Source organism: Cariama cristata, unplaced genomic scaffold, assembly GCF_000690535.1.
Source record: "Cariama cristata isolate BGI_N322 unplaced genomic scaffold, ASM69053v1 scaffold20832, whole genome shotgun sequence".
In the NCBI taxonomy this organism is placed as follows: domain Eukaryota; kingdom Metazoa; phylum Chordata; class Aves; order Cariamiformes; family Cariamidae; genus Cariama; species Cariama cristata.
In genome coordinates this window covers 43,173-69,145 of record NW_009603539.1, presented here as the reverse complement: position 1 = coordinate 69,145, position 25,973 = coordinate 43,173, and the positions used below count along the sequence as shown (strand labels likewise).

The window sequence follows — 25,973 nt, the reverse complement described above, 5'->3', positions numbered from 1 at the left end:
TATTACTTCCTCTTAGCCCTGTTATTTATTAAACACTTTGAGAGGTGTCTTGATTTATCTCTAAAAAAAGCACGGTACTCTACTGCAGAAAAGGAAGAGGGAGTGTCATCAAAGCAACGCAGAAGCTCGCTGATGCAGAGCTATGAAAGCCTTTTAAGCATTTAACGGATGTCACTGGTCCTATTGCAATAACTTACAGTTTTAGAGGTAAACTTTTTTTAGGGTTTGTCCATACTGCATAATGGAGCTAAATGCATGATATGAGAGCTTGAATTACGAAAGCACTACAGGCAAAATATACAAAACAGGGGAAATTAGCAAAGGCAGAATGTGCTGCCATAGTTGTTCTGAGCTACCTTGGATAACCTTACATACAGGTTAAGTGCACTTTTAATACCTTGCAGGCTGAGGATCAGAGGGTTAAGCATTTGGTTTTTTCCATGATATGTCACCTAAAGCCACCCCGATTGTTCTCTTCCGTTCATGTGATGATACTTGGAGAATTATTTGGGGTGATGAATCCCCTATGGAATTTATTTGTCAAAATTACAGTATTAAATATTTCTTATGAATATATATTTAACAAGTTGCTTTTTTCCAGAGCCTATTGTGAAGAAACCTGAAGCACATGTTGAGATTGCTAGCCCATTTTTTAATTACAAATTGAACCTTACCACAACACCCACAGACACGTAAGTATTCAATGTTGTTTCAGCATTAGCGTTGTATTGTTGGTCCATTTCACTGTGAAAGCACAATGGCTTATCTTTACTTGTGTCACAGGGAAAAACTGTTCAGTTCATGTAGTTTAAAGCGCATTGGCATCAGAGCACTCTGTTGATTTATTGATGTCACGGAATTAATTGGCAATCAGTGAACCGTATGTTTAGGATCGGTATCAGCAATACAGCAGATAAACCACTATACTAGATGCTTACAAAATGTTCATAAACACCTACAAACTTCTGAACACCTTTCTGTAACTAATCCCAAGAATTTCTAATCACACACACAGAGGCACACGCATGCAATGATACGTAGCCTCCTGGCATTGAGGGTTACAAGGACACCTCTTTGGGGACTGCAGGTTCTTCTACTTGCACACACCTCCTGTTGGAGATGCAAGTTGGGGTGCTCTGAGCTTTATATGCTGCTCCCTACAATCTGCTCATCTACATGCTGGTGAGAAAGCCCACCAGGAGGTGGGCATGCCCACACCTGAGGGGTGAGTCCCTGCTTGTCACACCCTGTACGGACAGTCCCATGGGTGGGTGCACACTTCTTAGGGCATCTGACATTGAAGGGCAGGGAGCTCTGTCAGGCAAAAGTACTTTGCCAGTTTCCCTACTCAGTGCACCCAAAGACGTAGAATATTCAATAAGTCACTTCCATGAGAAATGGGAATATTGTTTGATGTCTTTAAAAATTTTTCCTTAAACTACAGGTCTTTTTCAATTCTTGCACATAACAAGGAAGTCATTGACTGGCCAGTCAGTACTTTCATGGGTGTCACATATTTGGCATGGAACAATTGATGTTAACGTTGATGAGTAAAACAGGCTGTTCTCTGTTCTTTATAGTTGTTACAAGAAGCTTGACAGTGCAGGTGAAGAAGCTCGTGCTCAAAACACAACTTGGTATAAATGCCTTGTGTTAAAGACTGGAAGTCCTAGAAACCCTTGAAAACCAGGGTCTTAGAGAAGAATTTTTGGAAATTGCATATGTGACTTCTAGTCAATATTCAATATTCAGCATAATACTTGCTCACTGACAAGGAAAGAAGAATTACCATTAAGTGTATCAGGGCCTGTTGTTTTTTTTTTCCTGTGACCCACTGCGTAGTACGTTTCTGTCAGGCTTCAATTTATTATTTGAACGTTCAGTAGACAACTGCTAGAATTATTCATCTCCTCTTTTATTCTGACTGAACTCCTGACAGAGGAAGCATTGAATGTATCACATAACAAGTGAGCACCAAAAAGTTTCTGTTATTTTGGAGGATATTTGTTTTCTTGAGACTGACCAACAACAATTTGTAAATTGTTGGAGGTGTGTATATTTTTTTTAAGGTGTGTACACTTTTTGTTAAGTACATCTCTAAACTCAATAAAATACATACTTGGCAGGTTCTGCATTTTGATTGTCGTGATTGGATGGGTTGTCCATGGAAGAAATGACCTTGGAATATTCAGGAATATAATTGTTTTGCTGATACAGTTACATTTTATTTGTTAAAAATACATTAAATTACTTATTGTTTGGTTTCAAATAGTAGGAGTAGAAATACAGAAAATGCTCTAAACAATATCCATTAATACGTTATTAAAAGAATGAGAGAATAATAATTATGATGTTGCAGTATTTGCATCTTAACGTATTTTATATTGTTTCTTCATATTTAATAGGTTGCTTCATGGTCAATTTAACCCATTTTGTCAAGGACAGTTTATTTAATGTGCTAAGTTTCCATGACAATCAGCTAAGTTAATCTCTTGTGATTTAATTAACAGGTAGTAACCAAAAATATATAGCAAGTATTAGCATTTCATTAAAGTAATATAGCTGTCTAAATAGATAAAGGACTTAGATACACAATTGGGACCGAAACTGTTTTTAATCTCTTACTTTTATTCCAATAAAATATTTTGAAACACTCAAAGGCAAGATAATTGTGACTATGTTACTGTTAAAGATCTTGATATTTCATTATCTCAGTCCTTAAGGAGGAGGCTAGATAACACATGCTTACATTTTTCTCTGTTCTGTATTGCTGCAATAGCATAATTATGCATTTATGTCTAATTGGCATGTGTGCAACATTGTTTTGATCTTGTTCTCCTAGTTCATTTAACAAGCAAAGAGTTATTTATATTTCTGTCGGTTTTTACTTCTGCCTCCACTGAAGTCAGCAACAGAGCTTTCTTTTACTACAACCAGATTAGGCCTTGCACAGGTTTCCTTGGTTATCGTGTGTTTTAACTGTCTGGTAGCTATGGAGACCCATGTTGAGGGAGAAGACAAAAACTATTCTGACACAAAACATTTCTTTTTTTTTTCCTACCTCCACTGAAGTAGTGCACATTATTAATTTCTTTTCTTGTCTAGGGGTCATAGAAATTTATTCACTCTGGCATTATCATCTCGTTTTCCTGAGCTGACTTGGGTTTTGGTTTTTTGAGAGTTGAGAGGGCAACAGTTCAGGTCTTTTGAGCATAGATATGTGTGTAGTGCCAAGCCAGTAATGATAAGGAATATATGCATACACAGATTTTACACTGCCCTATTAAGCTGTCAAAATAAAGGAGGAACAGATTATTTTGACAAAATTCTGTTAAGAATAGTAGTTATGAAGACTGTCACTTGAAAGTAAATGGATTAAAGTGTTTGAGTTTTCTTTTATTATTTAGCCATTTTCCACAGTCTACCATCAAGAAAGGATTTCATTCCATATCGTGTCTCCCTTCTGTTATTGAAAGTGATGAAAATGTAAGTGACAGTAGTGTGGATATGAATCGAAGTGGGAGACACTCAAATGCAGAAGACTATTCTCAGGTAATAATTTTCCTAATTTTTTTTAGCTTGACCTATTTTTATATTCCAAAGGATAGTAAAAGACAACATAGAAAATACTTAAATACAGGTTTTTAAAGACTTTTCAGTAAGCTTTTTTTTTGCCCCCGCTATTTAGGTAACTTCCCTACCCTTTCCACTTTATAGCTATATTGATGTGTACTGGGTGGGAAATCTTTCCTAATACTTTTTGTTTTAACCTTATTTTTTTAATGATTTATTCCTCAGATTCTGAAAGTCCTATTGCTAACACTATAAAATATTTTGGTTTTGCTATTTAAGATCAATTTGATGGGAGAATCTTAAGAAAATAGTCAGGGATCTTTGTAAATAAATGTTACTTCATGGATTAATGCCATGATTAGTGTACTTCAGCTACAGTGAAGGATGTACCTAGGCACATGACTCCTTGAAAAATTTAAACTTTAAAAATGGCATCCTCGTTTGGTTCTTAACTGAAAGACTTCAGGCTAGATCTAGGAAAAGAGTGAAAGCTTCAATGTTGAGTTTGCCTGCTATTTAATTTCAGAAGTTTTACCTTCTAAGGGAATCCTCAGCCATGAATTAGACACTCAGGTTTCCTGAGTGACACTGAGAGTGACATTCCTCCAGACTGGTTTGCTGGGTGCAGCATCCTGACCACAGGTTACTAGGTAGAGCTAGTAACTAGGTTGCTAGTTACTAGATAGAAGTCTCCACTGTAATTTTCCAAGGTAGATAAGACGAATCTTACTGAAGTTCAGTAAAACATTACTAGGATGACTTTCGGCAGTCATAACTACTTTGGGTTTTTTTTTTTTCTTGTTTCTGTTTTTGTTTTTAAATTGGTATGTACATGTGCTACCAAAGTCTGCTTTTAGATAAACCTTTAACAAAATGCTCCCTCTAATATTTAAATCTGATATGTTGAACAGAGAAAAAAGTATACTTTCAAAGAGTTTCTGGACACTACACTGTTTCGTGCAAAATATTTTATATATGGAAATAATTCACAACATAGAGAAATGGAGGCTTAAATATTCAAGCCAACAAACAGAGTTCCACTGAAGTTATTTTATTTGCTCAACACCTGCAAAAGAACCCAACGTGACAGCGCCAGTATCTCTTCAGTTTCATAGTTACTGCAGCGAACACTGCTCACAAGAGCATCTGATAGCATTTCTCTTTTTGAGAAAATTGAGAGAAAAAACAGTCTAGGCAACATACAAAAGCTTTCACTGAAGTTATACTCAAAATCTGGATCCGACTCAATAAACCAATTATATTTTGGGGAGGATGTCATTTCCACTTGTAAATGTTTACTACAGCTCTCCACTCTACATTTATTTTCTATCCTAGGTAAAGAATGAGTACTTCTTCTGTATCTGTTACATTCAATATGGTTACAATATAGAAAATAATTTAAAAGAACCTATAAAATGTGTTCATCCATTGTGCTGTGTAAAGGAAAAACAGCAACAAAGTCCTATCCACACAATCTTGTAGTAAAGATGACCTATTTATTTTAAAATTTCTACCATCCTTTTTTGGGACAAACTGATAAATATACTTGGGGATAACATTTGGGGTATTCTGTTGATGTATAGTGACTGCCTGTAGGGTTACAAAATGTGTTTGAAGACCAAAGACATACTGTTAAGGATAGGATGTCGTGAGGTATCTTTATGAACGAAGAAAACAAAATTCAGTTTGGTAAATTTTGAGTAAAAAGGAAATAATTTTCTATGTAATTTTTGGAGTGCGTATTTATATGTTTCATTTTCAGAGTATGCTCTTAACACTATTTTTGCTTCAGATTTGAAGCTCAGTTGTTTAAAACTGTTTTATACCTATTGTGTGTATAGAAAATGTGCACATGTGGATATAGTTATTGGTTATTTATGATTTTAAAATAAGGCAATTCTGTAGTGAAGGAGAATTCTTTGCAATAGAATATACATTTACCTAGTCTGTATTCTGTGTGCATCTTATAATTAGTACTTCTGATTTCTGGTTTTGGCTTCATCAGTGTCAAGCTCCCTGACAATGCTACTTTCTAGAGCAGAAGGGTTATAGTTGCCACTCTCTTCCAGTGACATAAACATGATACACTTGGTCTTTAATGTTCATGTTTATCTCATTTTTCTTACTGCAGTGTGATCCTTTTAAGTATGCAAGTTCAGTCTTACCTTCTGCTTTACACCTGGCACCAGTCTATTTAATTTGCATGCTCTGTTATGTGCTTTTTTCATGTTCCCCATGAACATCACAGACTGTTGTGTCATAACAAGCTTTTTCTTACATCATAAGAAGGATTAGGATATTTCATAAGCCCAGTGAATTGGTATTGAGTCAACAGGAGAGCTAGGTAGAAAAATAAAAATTCTGTTTTCTTTACAAATTTTATAGTTTTGAAAATTACTTCAATCTGCACAAAATGAAAATCCCCTGCTTATTGTTTCAGGAAAAAAAGTATACATGAGATATGAGGCACATGAATTAGAAGAGGGACTGGAGAAGAGGGACATAAATTTAGACGTTTGTGATATAGAGAATCATTCTGACAGGCCCACAAATATTGACTTACCTATACAGATTGGGACAGCTTCAACATTGGAGACTGAATAAAAGAGAAGCTGAGTTGGTAATCCAGTATTTTTAAGCCATTCCTATACCTCAGGCTGTGCTCAACTTTGCAGCTGTGTGTTCTTTTGTACCACTGCCTTTTTTTCAAAAGCCACCTCTGTTACCTTCTCCCACATCACAGCTAAAATGAGAACTGATACAGTGACTCAGGAATAGGCAAAAAAGATTGTGTGCAAGTGACTGTAGATGCAAAACCCTTTGATATAATTCTCAGGTCAACATCAAACCTAGAAGTTTAATACAGAGTTGGATCTTAAGAACTATTTTGGTCATCTTTGTCACTTTGGAGGTAGTTAAAATGGATTTTTAATCTCAAAAATGATATATTTGAAGCTTTATTCCTTTACCTGCAATTATATCCAGAGAACTTATTTTTGGAAGATGACCGGTGTTTTTAACAGAAAAACAAGTGTGAAAAGTTTTTGCCGTGCATAATTTCTACAATAGAAAAGGATGCTGGTTTTATAAAAATGTCTGGTAGATTTTAAAACACATTCTTTGGTGGATTTGAATAAAATAACGACATAGCTAATGTTAGGAGGCTGAGGAATACAAATGAATCCTTGAAAGTAAAAAGATAGCTATAGATCTGTGATTACCGTTATTTTTACAATTGTGTATTAATGATTATAAAACACAATTGCTGACAAACTAGATTTTGAAGTTAATCAGTGATTTTTCCTCACATTTTGCTTTCAGATTCCTGCATTGATTGCAGGAAGAACAATCAGTAGCTAAATTCTTTCTGAATCTAACTGTGTGCATCCTTTCGTGTTTCACAGCTGGATCCAAGTCTTTTTTTCTTTCTTTCTTTATCAGGTACTGTGGCAGCAGAGCTGGCCTTTCAGATAATGTGTGTTCATTAAGGAGGAAAAATGCCTTTAGTTTCCCTTTCTGTGCCAACGTCTTAGTCGCTGTAGCTGAGGCAATAGCATAACGGAATGAGAACTTCCCTGACACTCCCGGTGGTCTCAGAACCAGTGAGGTTTAGGTAGACGGACACATCCCGTACCGTTAGAGAAGCAGACAGCTTTTGGCTATGTTATGTTTGCACTCCAAAAACTGAGTAGATGAGCCTACTGGAGTCTCCACACAGCTGTGGTTAGATTGCTTTCACAGCTCAAACTGGCTGAACTAACATTGCTAAGCATCCAGATTTTCCAGGGTATGTTCTCCTTTAGCGACAATTCTGTTGAAGCAGTTTTTGAGGATTTTCTATGTCTCTCCATGCCTTCCTGCTGCCAGCTGTTAATACCAACAAAGTAGCTCTATAGTAAGCTGCCACATATCCGTACTAGAAGTGTGGATCGTGTGTACTGTCCATCAACAGTAAGTCTGACAGAGCGCTACATTCGTGGTGCAAACATTACAGTCTCCAAGGCTTGTACAGTAGATCTGATGCTTTTTATGCTTTGGACATGCCCAGGATTTCTGAGAAGAAACTTGATAACTTCTAGAATTGCCATGTACCTGTTTGGTAAGTCCTGTGACTCCCACAAGAAATTTGGCAATATTGGAATCTTGCAAGCTGTAGGCTCCCATGCAGAAATATGACAGCTCTATGCATGCATACTTCTGAAGTCACAGTTTAAAGGGGATAGTCGGTGTATTACTAGAGATTTTTCAGACCCAAATGTTGAGGTGTGACTGTCAATGTCACAGGACAAGTGATCACAGCTTGCCTTTTGTTTTGCATAGTTGTATGTACAGAAGTCTGGAAACAGGAGCTGAAATACACGGGCAATTGTAAAATCCTATCATGTTGTTTTCAGCTCATTTGCTGTAGAAAAGCAAGAAATTAATCTAAAAAGGGACATGTAAGACATGCTATATTTCAACTACCAAATTGTTCAACCAACTGTTAACAACTTCAACGTCTGTATTTTTCTCTTAATTGCTGTTTATGTTAGATTTGTCCCCAGCTTTGACTCGTGAACATTCTTTAAAAAACCCACAACAGGTTTGGAATAGAATTTAGGATTTGTGCTGTGCAAGAATGGGACTTCCAAATTCTCTCAATAAGCAATACTGCAGTTAAGTTGTAAGTGTTGAATTATCTGGTACTTCCTATTTTGGGTCAGAGACTTAAATCTGTAGTTTATTCTCTCAACTCTTTCCTTTAGTTAGTTCAGAGAAGATCAAACACCTAAAATTTTGATAGAGGTGAGATTCCTGAGCCTGTTCTGGGCCTGTGAAGGTGCTGTAAAATGCTGCAGGAAGATTTTTCCTGCAACTAGGAATTAAAGTAGAAAGCCATAAGGCTTTCCTCTAAGGAGGCACTCACAGATCCTTTCATATTGTGTACACAGGGTAGTCTCTAATGAGAGGGCTGAGGCAGACCTGGAGTTATAGCGCAATGACCTTGTGCAAGTTTTAGGTACTGTTGTGACCTGCCATCCGGTCTAACTTACTCAAACTCTCTGAATTATCAGTCTGCCCCTCAAAAAATGTTTCTAGATTGTATTGAGAAGGCCTAAAAGCAACTCCACATCAGGATAGCTCCCACAACTCCTTTTTGAAGTGAACAGAAAATCACTGTACATGTCCAGATGTTGGCCAGCTCAATGCTATCAGTTTCAGCATTATATTATAGCCTTTGGCACACGTAAAGATGGGTATATATGAGGAGTTTGAGTGGGAGGAGGGATGACAAATCTTGTTAAAGGCAGACCTAGGATGAAAAGAAGCTTGCAAATTTGTTTGCAATAGCTTTTTTAGGCTTTAATATTTATCTTTGCAAAGACAGATTTAGTCCATTAACAGTACCATATTCAAATAGGAAATAAGCTGAAAACTGTGGAAATCATTTCTCCTGCTCTCCCTCCCTTGTGTAAAAAAAAAAAAAAAAAAATGCAAGTGAGTCTTGTGCAGAGTATGTCCTATGACAGGTAAGAGGTCAGTTGGAAGGATGACTAGGCATGCATTTTTAACAATATCAAAGATTTTAATCTCTCAAGGAAAAGGACCCTGTCTTTGCAAATTTAATGAGTGGACTTTCTGAAAGGCTGGCTAACTTGATTTCAACTTCAAATGTAAGTGGATATTGCATTGATATTAGTTCAGCAGATCTAGCTTGGAAATGGGATTGACCAGGATGAAGTTGTTTGCCAAAAGCATTAAAAAAGAGCAGGCTACTTTTTACTTATCAGCTGGTAGAAAACAAAAGATGCTGTAGCAATCGAGCATGCTGTTGCCAACGACAGTTGTGTACACTTGCACAGCAAGAAATGCTGGTTGGAAAAGGAGCCTTCCATATACTTCCCAAGACTAGAAATTTAAATTAGAAAAGAGCAGAATTGGTTCTAGAATAGGACTAATTAGTTCTTAGAAGAGAACTTATTTTGTTGTCAAAGAACAGTAATATCAAAGAAAATTTTTGTGATAGCAGAGGAGTAGGCATATGGAATGTCTTTATCCCAGACTCCAGATCACATGTACTGCTCTAGAAAAATATCAGTCTGTCTATTGGTGATGTATATGTAGGTATTATGGTGAATTTTATTATTTCTTTTTTTTTTTTTTTAAAATGCTACAATGATAACTTACTAGTTTGTTTCTCCATCTCAGAAAGGACTGCCCCAAACCCAAATATTTTCTTTAACAAAATAATCCAAGATTATAATCGCCATTGTTGGTTTTGGTTTGTGTTTGTGTTTTTTTCACCATATAGGAGACCACCCTCTTTTTGCAGCAAGATGCAGTGAGACCCAGTAAAGGTAAGTGTGCTTGAAGTTTATAGCCAGACCTTTTGGTTTAGGAATCTCTGTCCTTTCATGTTTGTTTAAAAAAAAAAAAAAAAGTTTAAAATATTCTCAATAGCCTACTTAGGCTGGTAAAGTCCATTGAAATTTTGCACTGTTGAGGTTCACCAAATGCAATGAAATGTTTATGTAAAAGTATAGTGCATCACTGTCTCTCTAGAATGTCCTCAGAGTAGGAAATCATAGCTTTGCAAGTGTACCAGAAAAAAAATTTGTCTTAAAACATTTAATTACATGCAATTGTGCTTTGTTGTAAAATGGAAATTCGTACATTTACACTTATTCTCTCGGTTGTTACAATAAAACAGTTATATTCTCTAGATAAAGTGCTTTTCTATGAATTCCAGTTGCTTTTGGTGCAGATACTGGATCTGATGGAAGTTGTTTGTAGTGTCACATTATTCCCATGATTATCTGTTATGTCACAGAAATCTTACTCTTCCACTATTTGTCCAGGGACATAATGAAACTAAAATACAGACTGAAAATGAAAACCCAGGAAGTGAAGTTTCAAATAAGCATGCTGGAATTAAGTACGACATTACTGTAGTGTATGCAGGATATATTGAAGTAGTATGCAGTAAGGTGGAAAATTTCTTTGATCGTGTGGACAATCTTTATATTTTCCATAAAAGTAGCTAGAATTTAACATTCTGTTAAAGGTAGGTTGCCTTCAGCTTTGCTGCATTGTGGAGCACTTTTTTTCATAGTGAAAATGCAATTCAGTTTAAGGCAGAGCATATATGATACTTCTGTTTCTTTGTGTGATTTTTTTTTTTCATCAAAAATCCCCTCCAACTAACAAAACTCTAAAATAGTCTGACATGTTCTTCTTGGATGAAATTATTTTGTCTTTCAATTCATCTACCAATTTACCTGCATTTGAAATTTGATTTATTGACATTGAACTAAATAATCTGTAGTTGGTTAGATCACTTTTCATATTTTCTTTAAAACATTTGCTAATCTTCAAATTCATGGTAGAAAACCTACATTTAAAGATATCTTAAGTACCATTTTGTGGATTGGAGATTTCCTGTGCCATTATCTCTGTGCTCTTTTATGGAAATTAGCTACAACCTTCATATCTGGTGTGTTAAGTTCTTGCAATTTCTGCTGTAAATGGGAAATTTCTGGTTTTGTACCTCTATTCCAATAAGCCAGCCTGTCTGTCCCTTCTTACTGAAAACTGAGACAGGGGACTCAGTTCAATTTTGAGCGATTTTTAACATTTTCTTTACGAGGTAGTATTTTCGAATGTGTTTTCATTTACTTGGCTAGCAAACGTTTTAATTTGCTTCTTACTGTGCTCTCCTAAAGAGCTAGCTCCTGACTATAAAGACCCAGATACAAAGTGTCCAGATACCAAATAAGAGTTAGCACCCAAAACTATAGTCGGTTTGAAGTCAGGCTTGATTTCCATTTAAGCATCTCAGTAGAGAGCCAGTGCTTGAAAAATGATGAGCACTTACCGAAAGCAATGACAACGTTTGATGTAAGAAAGTGAGAAAACACAGTTTAGCAAAAGTTACTTTTTCTAATAATTTTGGAGGTTTCATGCAGTACAGTATTTTCTTACGGTATAAATAGGGATTTTTGTGACAAACTGTGCTAATCTGTGTTCATTTGCCACTCTTTCTTCTTTCCCCTTTATGGAGTAACTATTGTAGTTTGTATGCTGCTGTGCTCTTAGTTATTGATCTGTTTTTATTTGTGTTCTATTTTTTGTTACAATGCATGTTTTGTTATTACTTCTGTACTTGAACATTTTCCCTTATTCATCAAGTTACTTTTTTTCTCTTGGGCTCGATTGTATCATTAATCTTTGTTGCTTGAGTTCTAAGTGACATAAAATTGTTGAATTCAAATATGATGTTCTCTTTTCTGAAGCTCTCTGCAATGTTTAACTTTATAATCTCATATTATATCCCTGTGTATTTGATTAGTATTTGCATTCGTTCGAGGAATTATTTATATGATAATTATGGACAATTATTTGCTGCAACTATCTTCCATATGTCAGTTTTAAAATACTGTTTTATACTGAACATCTCTTAAGATTTCCTTCAAATTTATTTATCGTTTTATTCTGTAAATTATATCTTCATTATATCACCCAGTGTATGCAGTTTCTCATAGCTGGAAATGGCACTTATTGCTTACAAGGTAAACGATAGTTAGCAGTTTGATTTACTTTTTTCTTATAATTGTATCAGGAAGCTCTGAACAGCACTGTCTTTGGACTGCATAGATCAAAAAGGATAAAATATGCTTTTTGATGACATTCTCACAAGATTCTCATTAGTTCTTCAAAGAGGAGTGGGGAAACTTCAGCCATTTTTTGGACACCGTTTTTGCTTTCCTTCAGCTGCACTGGAAGAACTGTCTTCCCTCTGACCCCAGTCCGCATATATAATCAACAGAAAGATTTATGTATTGGCTTTTAAATAGGGTGCAGCATATCTTCTATGTGAAGGCTGCAGAGATCTACTGACCCTATTGACCCTGAAGAAGGTCTATGGATAGGACTGTAGTACTCATGGTCAGAACGAGCTTTATAGCTTCAAGGTAGTTTTTCCATAGTGTAAGGAAGAGAAAAAGGTCTTTGGTGCATTTCCTTACATTACATTTCTTTCAGTTCTTGAAAAATAGTTGCAAACTAAATGTAACTAATTTAAATTTAATTTAAATTTAATTTTAATTTGCAAACTAATTTTGAGCCACCTGCATCTTATAAACTTATTAGTTACCCAGCACATCACTATGTGTCTTGCTGATCAGGAAATATTACAAAGCACATTTAAATACAAATAATATATTTTTCTAATTGGCTTTCTCATTTGTTATACCTTACCTGTTTGGATATTACCTCATCTTTTTCCTTAGCAAACATTCTGAATTAATAGGTGTTCATGTTTGAGCTGTTCTGTTCTTCTATTCTCAGCTGTTCTGTGCTATTCTCGAAACTTCTTTTGGGGCCAGATTAAACATCTTCAATAACTATTTATTTGAATCTCAGAGTAAAGGCAGAGAACGTGACATTACAACACAACTGAAAAAGTTGTTAAATGATTGCAAAATATGTCTACATGACATGTCTCTATTTATATTTTGGCATGAATCTGACAGTAGTTCTGATTTTCCTACGAGAAAATTCATGTAATGTGGTTCAAATCTATTTCTGTTTACAAGTAGACAGACTGATTTGTGTGAGTAGCATCACAGGGGGTACTATCTAAATACCAGAGGCAAGGATAGGTCTTTGTATCCTCCACAATTGTGTGTATTTTTTATTTTCTGTGGGTTGTAGAAAATTTTATGATACTGTCCCATCAGCTTTTCACTGAGTAGGAGCTTTGGGCAAGAGGTTGTATTTTTCTTTATATAGATGACTTTAGGCTTGCAGAATTCATATGTATGTTTACCTAAAGTGTCCTTATTAAAGGTTCTAGTGCACAGTTCAATGTGTGATAGTGTATTGAGGCAGAATACTTAAGCAGTTGCAGATGTAAACAACAAATATCTATACAGAGTTGTTTCCATCACCTTTTGAGCTTTTTAGGTTAGTGGGTTAGTTTTTTATTTTTAAACTCTGAGATGTATGGAAAATATCCTCTTAATTTTAGGATAATCTTTCAATGTAGGAATGATGCTACTTTAATGTTGTCACTGTATTGGCTCTGTGTGTCTTCTTATCTCTGCAGAAGAATTATGTGAGAGTATCAGTTTTGATGGAAAACGAATGTCAGAAACAGCTGATACTGGTATGAACAGCCAGGCAGGGGATGAATCAAAGGAAGAAATTGAGTCAGAAAGGACTTCTGTTTCCAGGGAAATCTGGATTAGCTTTGAAGACTTCTGTGTTTGTTTCCAGTAAGGAACAGAGGGGTTTTGTATATTTTATTCCATAAAATATACAGTGTAAGAATGGTAAAATGCTAAATGTGACTATACACAAACACATGTTCTTAGTATAATTACCCTGCCTTTCAGGGTAGTCCCAAGGCTACTCTTCTGACCAGACTTACTGTCCCTGTTGACAATGAGTCTGTAGGTGCAGCCCCACGCTGTGTTTTCGGTATGTCCTCGGAGTACAACCACCAGCTTCATAAAGCACATGTCAGACTGTGACGTGGGTAGAAGGTGGTAGGTCATGGAGTGTGCAGCTATTAGAGTGCTCACATTCCTGACCCATCAACCACTGGGCAGACACAATCTACATCTGAACAACACAGTTCTAAGGCAAAAAAAGTTGTTGAAGTCTTCCGTTGCCATCAGCATAGCTCAGCTTGGTCAACTAGGTGCTTTCTTTCACTGCCTTTTCAATATAATTCCAAGGCATTTATACGTCTGCAAACATAAAAAAAGCTAATGTAATTGTCAAGTAATATCTTTAGTCTCTGTCTTTCAGATTTAAGAAGCCTAGTATAATATAGGTCCTTTAGAATCTGACATGGTTGAGGGGAGTAATTTTATCAGAGAAAATTCACCCTTTTTTTTTATTTGAATTTGCAACTGAGATTTCTTTGTGAAGCTTTTGTTTTCATAAATGAGTGTTTTCTTGAGCAGGCTTTAAACTCTTCTCCCTCTTTGAGGGAGAATGTATAACTTTTATACCAGCAGCACTACAAGAACTTTAGGAGTAAAAGATCATAGATCACTTCAGATCTTGTTAACATTTGCCTGACTACTTTTAGGGAGCCCCAGATCTGAAAAGACAGGGCCTTCAGAAAAAAGCGTCACCAACAAAGTAATTTCCTTTCCTTTCAAAGTTTTACTCACAGTGTCATACAGAAAGAATGTAAAATAAGAACTTTTAAACTTGTTAGCCAAATGTTAAAGTACTGTTGACCTTTTGTAGACCGCTGTAATATTAATTTGGATATAGTGCATTTGTCAGTTTGTTATTCCTGTCCCTAAATGGGTGAGAGTTTACTTATTTTTGCAGTGAACTGATAAAGTAGCTGTTAACAAAGCATCTTGGTTGACCTTTGAAGAATTTATCACTCTGAAGAAATTAGGAACCTAAGATTTTTCATTTTACCAGTCAGTTCTGTTGAAAGCATTTCCTTGTCTGACATGCCTACATCTCAGATACAGTGAAAATAAGGTGAATGTTCAGAATTCCTATCAACTTTGAGAAATGAGGAACGTTTTAGTCATTGTAGGAATTTATATGTCAGCAATGGATCAGGAACCCTCTGAAGTTTCTGAGTAATCAAAAGATTTATTTTATGTAAAACGTTGGACTTTGCATCTGATTCTGTCCTCAATTAAAGCTGTAATTATTTATGTTGCCCTTGGTTAAACCTAGGTCAGAAAAAATTGTTGTCAGGAATGAAGCTTTCTGAAGGTGTGCAAACACTACAGAATTGAAAAAACATATTAGTAAATGATACAAAATAGTTCTTCCTCACAGTGATACTTTATAGATAACTTTATTACAGTAATTTCCAGGTACACATGGAAGTTTTAGAGTAATATTAGCTTACTACCATTTATAGAAACAAATTGGACAAATTAGAGCCCTGACCTCCAATGCAAAACTGTAGAAATGCAGCAAAGATAGAAATTAATGTCAGCTGCTTTCTCTGGAGATGAATTGTATTCACCTTTATGAAACTAAAAAATGCTGAACTATGTTTAAGAAATAGCTGGGAGTCTGCTTTATGAAAGTAAAATTAGTATCTTATGCTATGAAATAGACATTTAACTGAAATATATAATTTATTCTAAGATTATTTTCCTGCATGTATTTTTATTTTATTTTCTCCCTAGGAACCTGTATGTTTTCCACAAGCCACATACATATGCATATAACTATCAGAAGACTGATTTTAAGGTACATGACTGTGTTGAGTTTTTATGTGCTTTTTTTCCTTTGTCAAAGTCTTACATAATTAGGTGATATATATATCCTAATTATATCACATAATTAAGTAGATCACATAGAATTACTGTTACTGAAAAAATAATAATACGTTAAGATTACTATAGTCAATAAAAGATAATGTTAGCTAGCAAATATCCAGAAGTATTTCACTGTGTTTAAGATAAGAAAAAAATGTGATGGAATACTATTGCACAATAATAAAAAAATTTGAGTATGCAAAATGTGAAAGTTGGTAGTGAGAGTATACATTACAGTGAATCAGATCTCCATCCTCTCTTTATCTTGACTTAATTCTACCTTACAATAATTTAGAGACTAAATTAAATTTAATGATGGTTTAGCTGCAGAATCTGCCCTTCAATTCTCTTTCATCTTTACTTGTCACCTAAAACCCAAATCAGGAGTCTGTATAGCCCAGCCCTCCGTTTTCTGCTTACATCCTAAGTCCTTCAGCAATTTACAAGATTCTGTTGCAGGGATTAGAAATACCCCTTAGTTACACTGAAATTACAGTATTTCTTTAAGTCTGCCAATAGTTTGTATTATCAGAAGGTTGTTCAATGTGCTTGAATACCCTGTTCCAGCTCTACTTTTATACTGTAACTGAAGTGTAATTGTAGAGTACTGAAATGTAAACTCCAGGCGTGAACTTTATGTAAAATCCTGTACTGAGGAGGTTAACTACATGGATTATGCTTTGTAATTGTAGTATACCTGCAATTTCACACCTCTCTGTATTTGTAATCGTATCAAAAGAAATTTTCCCAATCACTGCGTGATATACTTTCACAAGCCATAATCAGCGTCAAGCCTATGTGCTATCGTGCTGAAAAGCTAACCCTTTGCTGTAAAACCATTCTATTTTTTACATTGGTACAGGTGAGATGTTTACACTATTAGGTAAATTCTGTATCAGACTTAAAAGAACACTTTTATATTATGTTATGAAGATAATAGTAGTGGTATTCCAGGATCAAATACAAAAAATGTATTGATATGACTGGAGAATGTAGGAAGACATGTATTGAAACAGTTCTATAGCAAAGAAGCTCATTCAGCTTCATATTTTTAAGAATTTCTAGGAACAGTAGAATCAATCTATAGTTTCTAATATTGGCATAGAGGTTATGTATTAAAGTGAAAAATGCTGCCTCCGTGTATTTTTGTAGAAAAAAAAATGAGGCGGAATCAGTCATGTGTTAGAAATTAAGAGTGCTTATTTCTTTCAAGCTTACTGTAATTAATTAGGATCAGAAAGTTGCAGCACACAACAAGATTTTTGGTCTTTCGTTGAATGTTGTTTGGCAAGTAGAACTACTAAATTGAGGTACATATGAAGAGTGTCATCTAAAAGTAGATATATTCTCTTACAAGAAACTTTTCAGTTTTCTTTTAACTCTTAACTGAACATCATGGTTTGTACATGTGGCATGAGGCTCTGGGCTTAGGTGATATGTCTGAAATTTGGAAGAAGTAGTGACAGCTAATTGCTTACTTCCCTTATCATAGCTAGGTTCACAATATCCAAAATCTTAGTCATACTTTGTATAAACCCAGGCAGACAGCATTGCATGAAAATGAAAGATGAACAAATGTCCATTTTTCTATGCAGTCTACAGAAGACCAAGTCTTCTATTACTTACTTGTGGACAGTCTGATGCCCATTGAAATCCTGGTTAGCTTTTCTGCATTAGTACGCTGGGGTGATACTGGAGGTAAGACCAACACAGAAAAGTGGGTGTTAATGTTGTGTTTTCCTGTTCTTGAATATGGCTGTGCTGTTGTGTTTGTCTGTGGTGTATTTTGGCACAGTTTGAGAGTTTAGCATTAAATAGTCAAATTGATTCTAGGAAATACACTAATATTCAAGCAATACTTGTTATTTCATATTGATGATGAATATTTTCTTGAAAGGATCCCTCCCTTGACTCTTTATTACAGTTTGCTGCAAGCTTTTCATCAATATATTTCTGGTATGGAATTCCTTGTGTTTCTTAGGGTGTCTTTTTCTAGAAATTCCATTCTTGCAAGCTACTTTATGTCTTCGCTGATCAAAATGCAGTAAAATCAGCAATATGACCAATGTTTATTTTTGAAGTGATTTTTAAACTGGAGCACAGTAAGCTCTTAAGTATATTTACAGCTGCCTTATTTCAAGATACAACAGCTTGGGTGGTTTAAATAAAAATCACTTGTATTTTATGAAAATCATAGAATGGCATTCAGAAAAGCTAATGGGTGTTATGACAGTTGACTTAAGTTAATCAGACATTTAAACATTGGGTATGGACATAATTTTAGTGCATCTAGAGTAGAGAGAACCAAAGGAAAGCTAAAAAAACCCAAACTGACCATTCCACTAAAGTAATTAAACTCTAATATAAATGTAAGCTTTGTATGGCTGTTTGCTTCCTTTGCATGTGGACGGAATGGATTTTCATGGAGTTTTGGAGCAGCCTTAAGTGACTTGGAAGATGTCTGATTTACACATCCTCATAACATGTTCTTTTAATCATTATTTTTCTAGTAAATAGTACAAATAAGCCATACTCTGTACCACCTATGCATTTTGAATGCCTGGCTCTTTTCTCTCAGTTCTCAAAGCCTAAAGGAAGACTTCAGTGACTGTGAAGTAGCTACAGATTCTGCATAAGGGTATTTGTATTAATTTTACTGTTATTTCCCCCCATAATTGTGTGTGGGTTTTTTTTTTTTTTCTTTCTTAATCTAGGTACTAAACGAGAATGTTCTAGTATTTCAAAGGGTGTGCTGATAGTTGAACATTTCTCTTGGAAATTATTGACTCCTGGAGAACTTGTGTTAAAGATACATACATCCGCAACCAAAGCTACTGTGTTAAATCTTCCTGTTGGGTATGTATGAGGCTTCATTTCTGTCCTAACACGTTAGTCTTAAGGCTTGAGATGATCTTGTACTTTACACAGTAATTAAGAGTTTATTTCCTAAAACATAAGCTTTTGGAATATCAAACTGGTTGATAGCTAGGATGTGATAAGACTGCAAAATTGCTATGAATTTGAAACAATTACCAAATCCTTTATAAAGATTTTGAATTCTTTACTCTTATTTAAGAGCATTTAGCAAGAAAAATCATACTGACTTGCTAAAAAATAAACTAGAACACAAATTCCTACTTAAAAGTGTTTCTAACTAGAATAATTTTGAGATGTTCCTTGGAGTACTAACAAAAATTAAAGAATTAGGATTTTTAGTGGAACTGTAAAAGCATGATGATACCATAGGAGGTTTCATAGCTTTTCTTGAAACAGGATTTATGAAAAGTGACAAGAGAAATTCTGAGGTTATCCACGAAGCCTTGCATATCTTACGTCAAATTCACATAGTGCTTATATGATTTATTTCTCTTTGCATGTAACTCTAGATTTTCAGTGCAGAGCATCGACTGATTGTTTAAATAAAGAAATAGATAAAAAGCAAGAGCCTTTGATATCTGTTAGTTTCTGAAAATGCTTCCAGTGAAACAAGAAAGATGACATCTTCATAGCTTGCCATAAGCATAAAGTTGCTGACTAATTCATTGAGGCCACCTACTTTTCCAAAAATAGAGAATCATCAGTTTAATCTCAGAGATGAGACAAAATGTATTATTAAAAAATCAAGTAAGGTTTCAAATAAATAGGCATAGAAAGAAAATACTGCAATACTAGCATGTTGATATTACATCAGAGATCTTTAATAGTGGTCCCTATTTGTTTTGATTCAGACTAAAAATGGAAAAGTTATTATTGTGTTTATAGGTTAGTTCTGCCACCACCTGTATTTTCTTAGTGTAGTTTCTGGAAGTTGCATATTTCTGTCCTGTAGGGAAGCCAGAAATGCATATCTTTTTGCACCTGCATATTTCAAAGCTACTAGAGATACAGGCAGCTCAAATTGATAAGCTTCACGCCGTTGATTCTTTCCACTCCAGGCAGAGCCAGCAGGCTTTTGGGAAGATTTCATTTACAGCAGGTGTGGGAGACAAAGGGGCTTACTGACCGCTTCCCCATGTCATTCCTACTGAGAAATGACTCGCTAAGTCAGGAAGACACATTCTTCCCTCTGTCTGTTGGTGGCCAGGGGGCATTTCAAATTTCACTCCCAAGAAGATGCAATGAAAACAGTACAAGTGTGTGTGTGTGTGGGTAACTCCCCTTTCTTACTCTCACTGTTGGATCTCTGGTTAACACTTTGAAGCTGTGGCCTGGATGAAATTCTCCAGATAAATGGCATTCTGACAATGATATAAGACCATGAAGCTTCACCATTTGGTTATCAGCAAGCTCCTCAAGTATTTCAGTGGGACTGCAGGACACTGTTGGCTGGAGACAACCACCTGAACCCCCTGTGTTCTGTAACTATAGTTAGGAATGGTTTCTTTTATGATTGGAATCCATTATAGGATACGATCAGGCAAACTATAGCTAACTATAATCCTGACGAAAAAACTTCAGTTTTGTATCCATCTGCAATAGTGAAACCAGCTATTTTGCTAAAGAAAATCAAAATAAAACCTAAACAAATAAAATAAAAATAAAATAATAGTGACTTCTCTGATTTCACCTACTGCCTATGTTTGGAGGTTCTTGAGAAGCAAGGAGTTAGAAATACAGGATTTGAAGAGCCTAGACATCTAGGCAAGGATTTCATTTTTACCAAATGTATGAAAAGGAAAAGCTTAAGAATTGGTGTGATTTTAAAAAAAAAAAAAAAAAAAGATGCTTTTTCAATTTGTGGGTTGGTTTGTTTGTTTTTCCTTGAACATAGGCGACACATATTACTCTTCACAGTGAGTTCTTCCGTAGGGCACCATATTCATCTGTGCAGCATGGTGCCATGTGTCTTTGGAGAAGAGGATACTGTGATGCAAGGTCTTGAAAAGGTATGCATAAACCTTAGAGTTACAGTATTTAATGGTATAATATTAATTTCAATATGAAATGGGTGAATGCATAAAAGAAATGTGTGTTAGAGCACAGCAGGCACTGAGATGGATATTGCAGCAATCATATAAATATGTAAGTAAGCATTGGGCAGTATTGTGGTTTACATAGAACAGCAGCATTAAATGGAATGTTAAAAATACTCTTGTGGAAATACGTATGTCAGAGGTAGCACATAAGCTCCCTTTTTGAGGCAGGTGATAAAAGTGGTAAAATACATGTACAGATATTCATTAATACTCAAAAATACCCATCTAGTAAAATAAACTGTCACGTCAGTAAAGTTTATTTTGTCCCATGAGATCACATATTATTCACTGGATCCCAGAGCAGCTTTTATATCTAAAATGAACAATTGATTCAAACAACTTTTCATAGCTGAGATAAGAGGCCCATGGGAGTAATTACTACAGCGTTTGTTCTTTGTTGCCTACTATCCAGACAGATATCACTGTCATCCATGTTTTCAAGATTCCTTTGGCAAGCAGTAGGCCCAGATATTTGTCATGGGCGCTGAGGGGAGGGAGCGTAGCTTCTAGAGCACGGTTGTGCAAAAATATTTTGAAAGGTGAGTGTAACAGCAAACTTGCACAGCAGTGTAGATTCAGGGTCCTAATCATATGACATTAAAGCAGCTTGTGCGAATTTGTTACATTTATTGTAGCAAAGAAGTTTAAACGTAAGAAGTTGGGCTGTTAAAAATGTCTTGTGGCAGTACTAACCCCTTGACTTCAGGTTGTGGGTCAAAAGCTATTCCTCATCAAGAAAATAAAGCAAAATTTTATCTTAGGGTCTTCTCTGCACTTCTTTTTGAAGACAGTAATTTCTCTGCAGAATGTCATTTGAAGGAGAGTGTCTACATTCTTGCGCAGAAATCCTAATGAAGATTAATGATGCTTTAGGCAGCATGTCTTTGGACGTTTAGCAGGATACAAATACTTACTTGGCCTTTTATAGTAGAAGAGATGCTGAGCATTTCAGCTAACAAGAGTCTTATTACCACTGCAGTAGAAAGTCTCTATATGCGTCTTATTTTTGATTAAATATCCTAGGACTAATGATACACAAAAAATAAAATCCATAACAGATATATGATCCCTGATATAGTGTTGTAACATTTTTATTTCAATAGCTAAAATCAGTGAAAATTTTGTATGCTTTTGAATACTAGAGACCTAATGGGTTTTGCAGTTTATAAAATTAATAATAATTGCTTGACTTAAGAAAAGCTTTGTACTTCATCACAGAAAAAAGCGCTTGTATGCTATCACAGCCTAGAAAGAAAATGAAAGAAAATCTTAAAGTAATCTTTCTAACAATGGGTGGTTTTATTCTCTCTCTCCAGGAGAGTTACCGGTTTATAGAACAGGCTACAGCTATCCTGAAAGCTGTTGGAAATGTGATAAATAATTTCAGCAGTAAGCCTGAACTTTCTAAAGCCTTGAAGGAGTTGGAACTAACTCACTGTCCTCCTGACCTCCATGATACTGGACTGGCTGAAGAACACTTCAAGGTGAACAAACAGTTTTAATAAAGACATATCTGAAGGCTCAGAAGCTGGATAACAGCTTAACATTGACATTATCCTCTTCAAACCAATGGCTATGCTTTTAAAAAGGACCTCCTGAGTGCTCTGAATGTGGTATTTGTTGTTAAGTGTAAACCCAAATTATATAATCTGCAATGGTATACAATAATTATCTTCTTTTAATATAAACAAATTTTAATATGCACAGAGTAACGCATTCTAAATTTGAGTCTCTAATTTTGTCAGTTTAGTTTAGCATACTTTGGGGCAGAAAGCATCAGCTTTTTTTATTTTATGATTTAATTTGGGATTTAAAAGACACTACCTGAAATGCAGAAAAGCCAGAATGGTTCTTTTCTGTGCCTAATGTTGATGGCACAGGAAAACATTATTACAGCTTATATTACTGGAGACAGTAATGAGTTTTTTTTCACTCACAGTATTTCTGAGTTGTTTTTCTTTGTTTTTTGAAACCGCAACATTCTTATTCAACTTTTATCACACACACAGAGCAGAAATTAAAGAGTCTTTAGATACATGATAAAGACATTACACTTTTCTGTACATCTCCATACTGTGGCTTTTCAATATTATAAAAAGATTGCAACAAAAAAGTTATGTAGAAGATACGCTAATTTTTATGTATGTGCAAATGTTGATAATACTGCTATAACTTGTTTTTTTACAGTCAGTACTTCATATATTCCAGATTCACTTACTTTCATCAAAGTACTAAAAAACTCATGCAGTTTAGGCTGTGTATTTTAGAAGACTGAATAGAAGAAAGGTATTTTTATAATCACTGATATTAAAAAATAGAACACCTAAGCCAGTGCTTTTATACATGGGGTTGACACCAGGCTCAAATTCAGCAGAACAGCAGAATTAAGAATGATTCCAGGTGTATCACTCATGAAAGAGGTGATTTTCATCCCAAGTCCACTAGAAAATAATTGGTTTGACTTCACTGGAATGGAAAAATAAAAATTTTAAATGTATACGTTCATATGAAATAATGTGTAAAACCTGGGGACCTTAAGAAAGATTCAATAGGCATGAGCATACATATCTCTCCCCCTCTAAGAAGACCAATGTGTAGTTGTAAAGGAATAAAAAACTAGAAAGAAAAGAGCTAAACAGTTTTTGAAACAATAATGGGAAACAATATAAATTAGCTTTTAAAAATTAATAATTCTTTGAATGCTTTTCCTCTTTTTGATTTTAGGTTTTCAGTAGTGCATTTTGGTATTTGATCAAATATGTATTAGGCAAGAAGGTTCCTTACAGCTATAAATTTGCCTTCAGGTCCTTCACTTTGGATTTTAAAGCCACTGAGGTTTCTGAGGATGACACTGTGTCTTCAGGTACTGTATTGATATTGCTAATCACTTCATATATATCTGCCTATTCTTATTTTCAGGGACACCAGCTCTTCACTAATCTTGTGTTTTCTTGCCTAAGTAAGGATGGTTCATTTCTTATTAGATGCCTAAGCCTTCTACTGTTGATAGCACATCTGAGACTCATCTCAGAATAGAAGTGATCCTTTTCTTTGTTTCAGAAAGTCTGTTCGTGTTTTGCTAATTTATAAAATTTATAAAATTACCCTTTGTCTTCCTTGACTGGCATTTGTCAGTATTGACAAGCATGAGCCAGCATCTACAGATAGATTTTTTTTTTTTTTTTTTAACCTGATGCACTGCAGATCATGGCTCTTGTTCAAATTACCAGCTGCAAAGACCTTAAATGCATATATTGTTCATGAAATGAGAGTGAAGGAAGACTCAAGTTAGTACCATCATTGAAAGTTCAACTGTTTCTTAATGATAGGTTGAGGGTGGGTTGGTTGGTTGTAGGGGACTATTTTGGTTTTTGCTTGCTTGCTTGTTTTTTAAGCCTATTATTTGGCAAATTATCATGTTGGCTGGCTAGTTAGCTGGCTAGTCACACACATGTAGTGGGGAACTAGCTACAGCACCATCCACCTCTTCTCCAACCTGTGATTAGGGTATGCTGTATACCCAAAGGCACTGTGGGAGGAGCCATTGGAAGGCAAGTGGATTTATTAAAAGCAGGGATAATTCTCTTCCCGCAGGTTCTTTGCCTTATTTTGTATGCAGGCTGGAGGCATAAGCAGTTAGAATTAAGTTTGCCTGGCAACAAAACATAAGGCTCTTTTCCATTTTGAGAGACTTACTTTGCCGTCTATGTAACTTATTAATCTATTCATATTAATATTTGGCTTATTAATAGAAGTTTTACATATATGGTTTCATATTATGACAGGAAAAGATTTTATCTGAAAAATTGACAGGAAGATACATCATCACCATTTGAAGGCCATTCAGGGTGACTTAGCTTTTCCTTCTGCTATTATGAACTTACAGTATAAAATCTTTCTCCTTGGTCAATCAAAATGATCTTAACTTCCTTTCATTAGACAGTTTATTTTGGAAAATCAGTATAAAAAAAGTCATTAAAATTTGCACAAATCTTTATGACAAAATGATGTAATACTCTTGTTCTTTAATAAGGCACCTATATTCTGTCTCACTCTTCGATGGGGACTTTCCTCCATCTCTCTTCTGAAGGTTATTCTTCTGTGAGACATCAGAGGTAAAAAATCAGCCAGAGTGACTGAGTAATTCATTGTATTTTTCACAGAATTATATCCTATGGCAAGAGTATAAGATATAAGTGTCAGCATATTGACATTTGTCACTCCACTTGAAGTCAACACCACCTGTCACATTGTTCCAGATGACTGTGCTACTGATTTCTGTATTCCCAAAAAAACCTAAAATACTTGTCAGCAATAGAAGAGAAGACATTTTTAGATTAGATTTGAATAATTAGCACAATTGACAGATGGTAGCAGAGACCTCATATGTATTACTGAATTATGAGATCCACTGTGGCAGAATATTTTTTAGGATTTGAGGGGTGAATCAAAAAAGTTGAATAGATGTATGGAGAGGAACGTTCTGTTTCAGTTTGATTTCCTCCAGTGTCCAATATAGCTTTGTAATTTAGTTGCTTTTCCAGACTTAAATTACAAAAGATTCCTGTTGGACTGGGAAGTGAATTGTTTCCCTTTGGCTTTATTGACCTTGGATATACACTTTGCCCTGCATAATAAAGGTTGCATTGGAATAAATGCATGCTTTCGTTCAGGTTCCATCACAGAACTCTAAAGAAATACACAGCTGCATTCAAAAAAGCATAAATCAAGTGAACTGTCAAGAAAAAAATAGGTCGATAGCAGGAAAAAACAGGTGAGAAATGCGTTGTAGGAAGGCATAGAAGGTGCGGCATTACCTGATTTGCCAGGCCCACCTTGGCACTGCTGCAGTCAGGTTAGTTGCTCAGATCTTTTCAAGACTTGAGTTATAACCCTTTGGAACCTAACAGTGTAAACTACCGTAACAGATGAATGAAGTCTTTTTGGTGTCTGTGTCTGAGAGTAGATCAGGTCAAAGCTGAGCTTTTTTTGAAATCCCATCTCCATTTTATATTAGCATGTTCATTTTGTACTGTGTGCTGAATTCATCTCAAAATTTACTGAGGGCAAGGATATTATGATGTACTGCAGTTAGCAGTCATGCCTGGTAAGGTTTCTGAAAAGTCATCCT

At 35.3% G+C, this 25,973-nt stretch overlaps 1 protein-coding gene across 1 annotated transcript in view; it reads left to right on the top strand.

Moving 5' to 3' along the window:
• ADGB (androglobin) overlaps positions 1 to 25,973 on the top strand; it is an 84,584-nt gene that overhangs the window by 23,210 nt on the left and 35,401 nt on the right. Inside the window, exons 12-21 of the mRNA XM_009695248.1 lie at positions 602 to 692; positions 3,408 to 3,552; positions 9,866 to 9,911; positions 13,661 to 13,829; positions 15,735 to 15,798; positions 17,462 to 17,564; positions 18,581 to 18,722; positions 20,638 to 20,752; positions 22,159 to 22,326; positions 23,567 to 23,705. Of these exons, the coding sequence (XP_009693550.1) occupies positions 602 to 692; positions 3,408 to 3,552; positions 9,866 to 9,911; positions 13,661 to 13,829; positions 15,735 to 15,798; positions 17,462 to 17,564; positions 18,581 to 18,722; positions 20,638 to 20,752; positions 22,159 to 22,326; positions 23,567 to 23,705 (1,182 nt within the window). The remainder of the gene's footprint in view (positions 1 to 601; positions 693 to 3,407; positions 3,553 to 9,865; positions 9,912 to 13,660; positions 13,830 to 15,734; positions 15,799 to 17,461; positions 17,565 to 18,580; positions 18,723 to 20,637; positions 20,753 to 22,158; positions 22,327 to 23,566; positions 23,706 to 25,973) is intronic.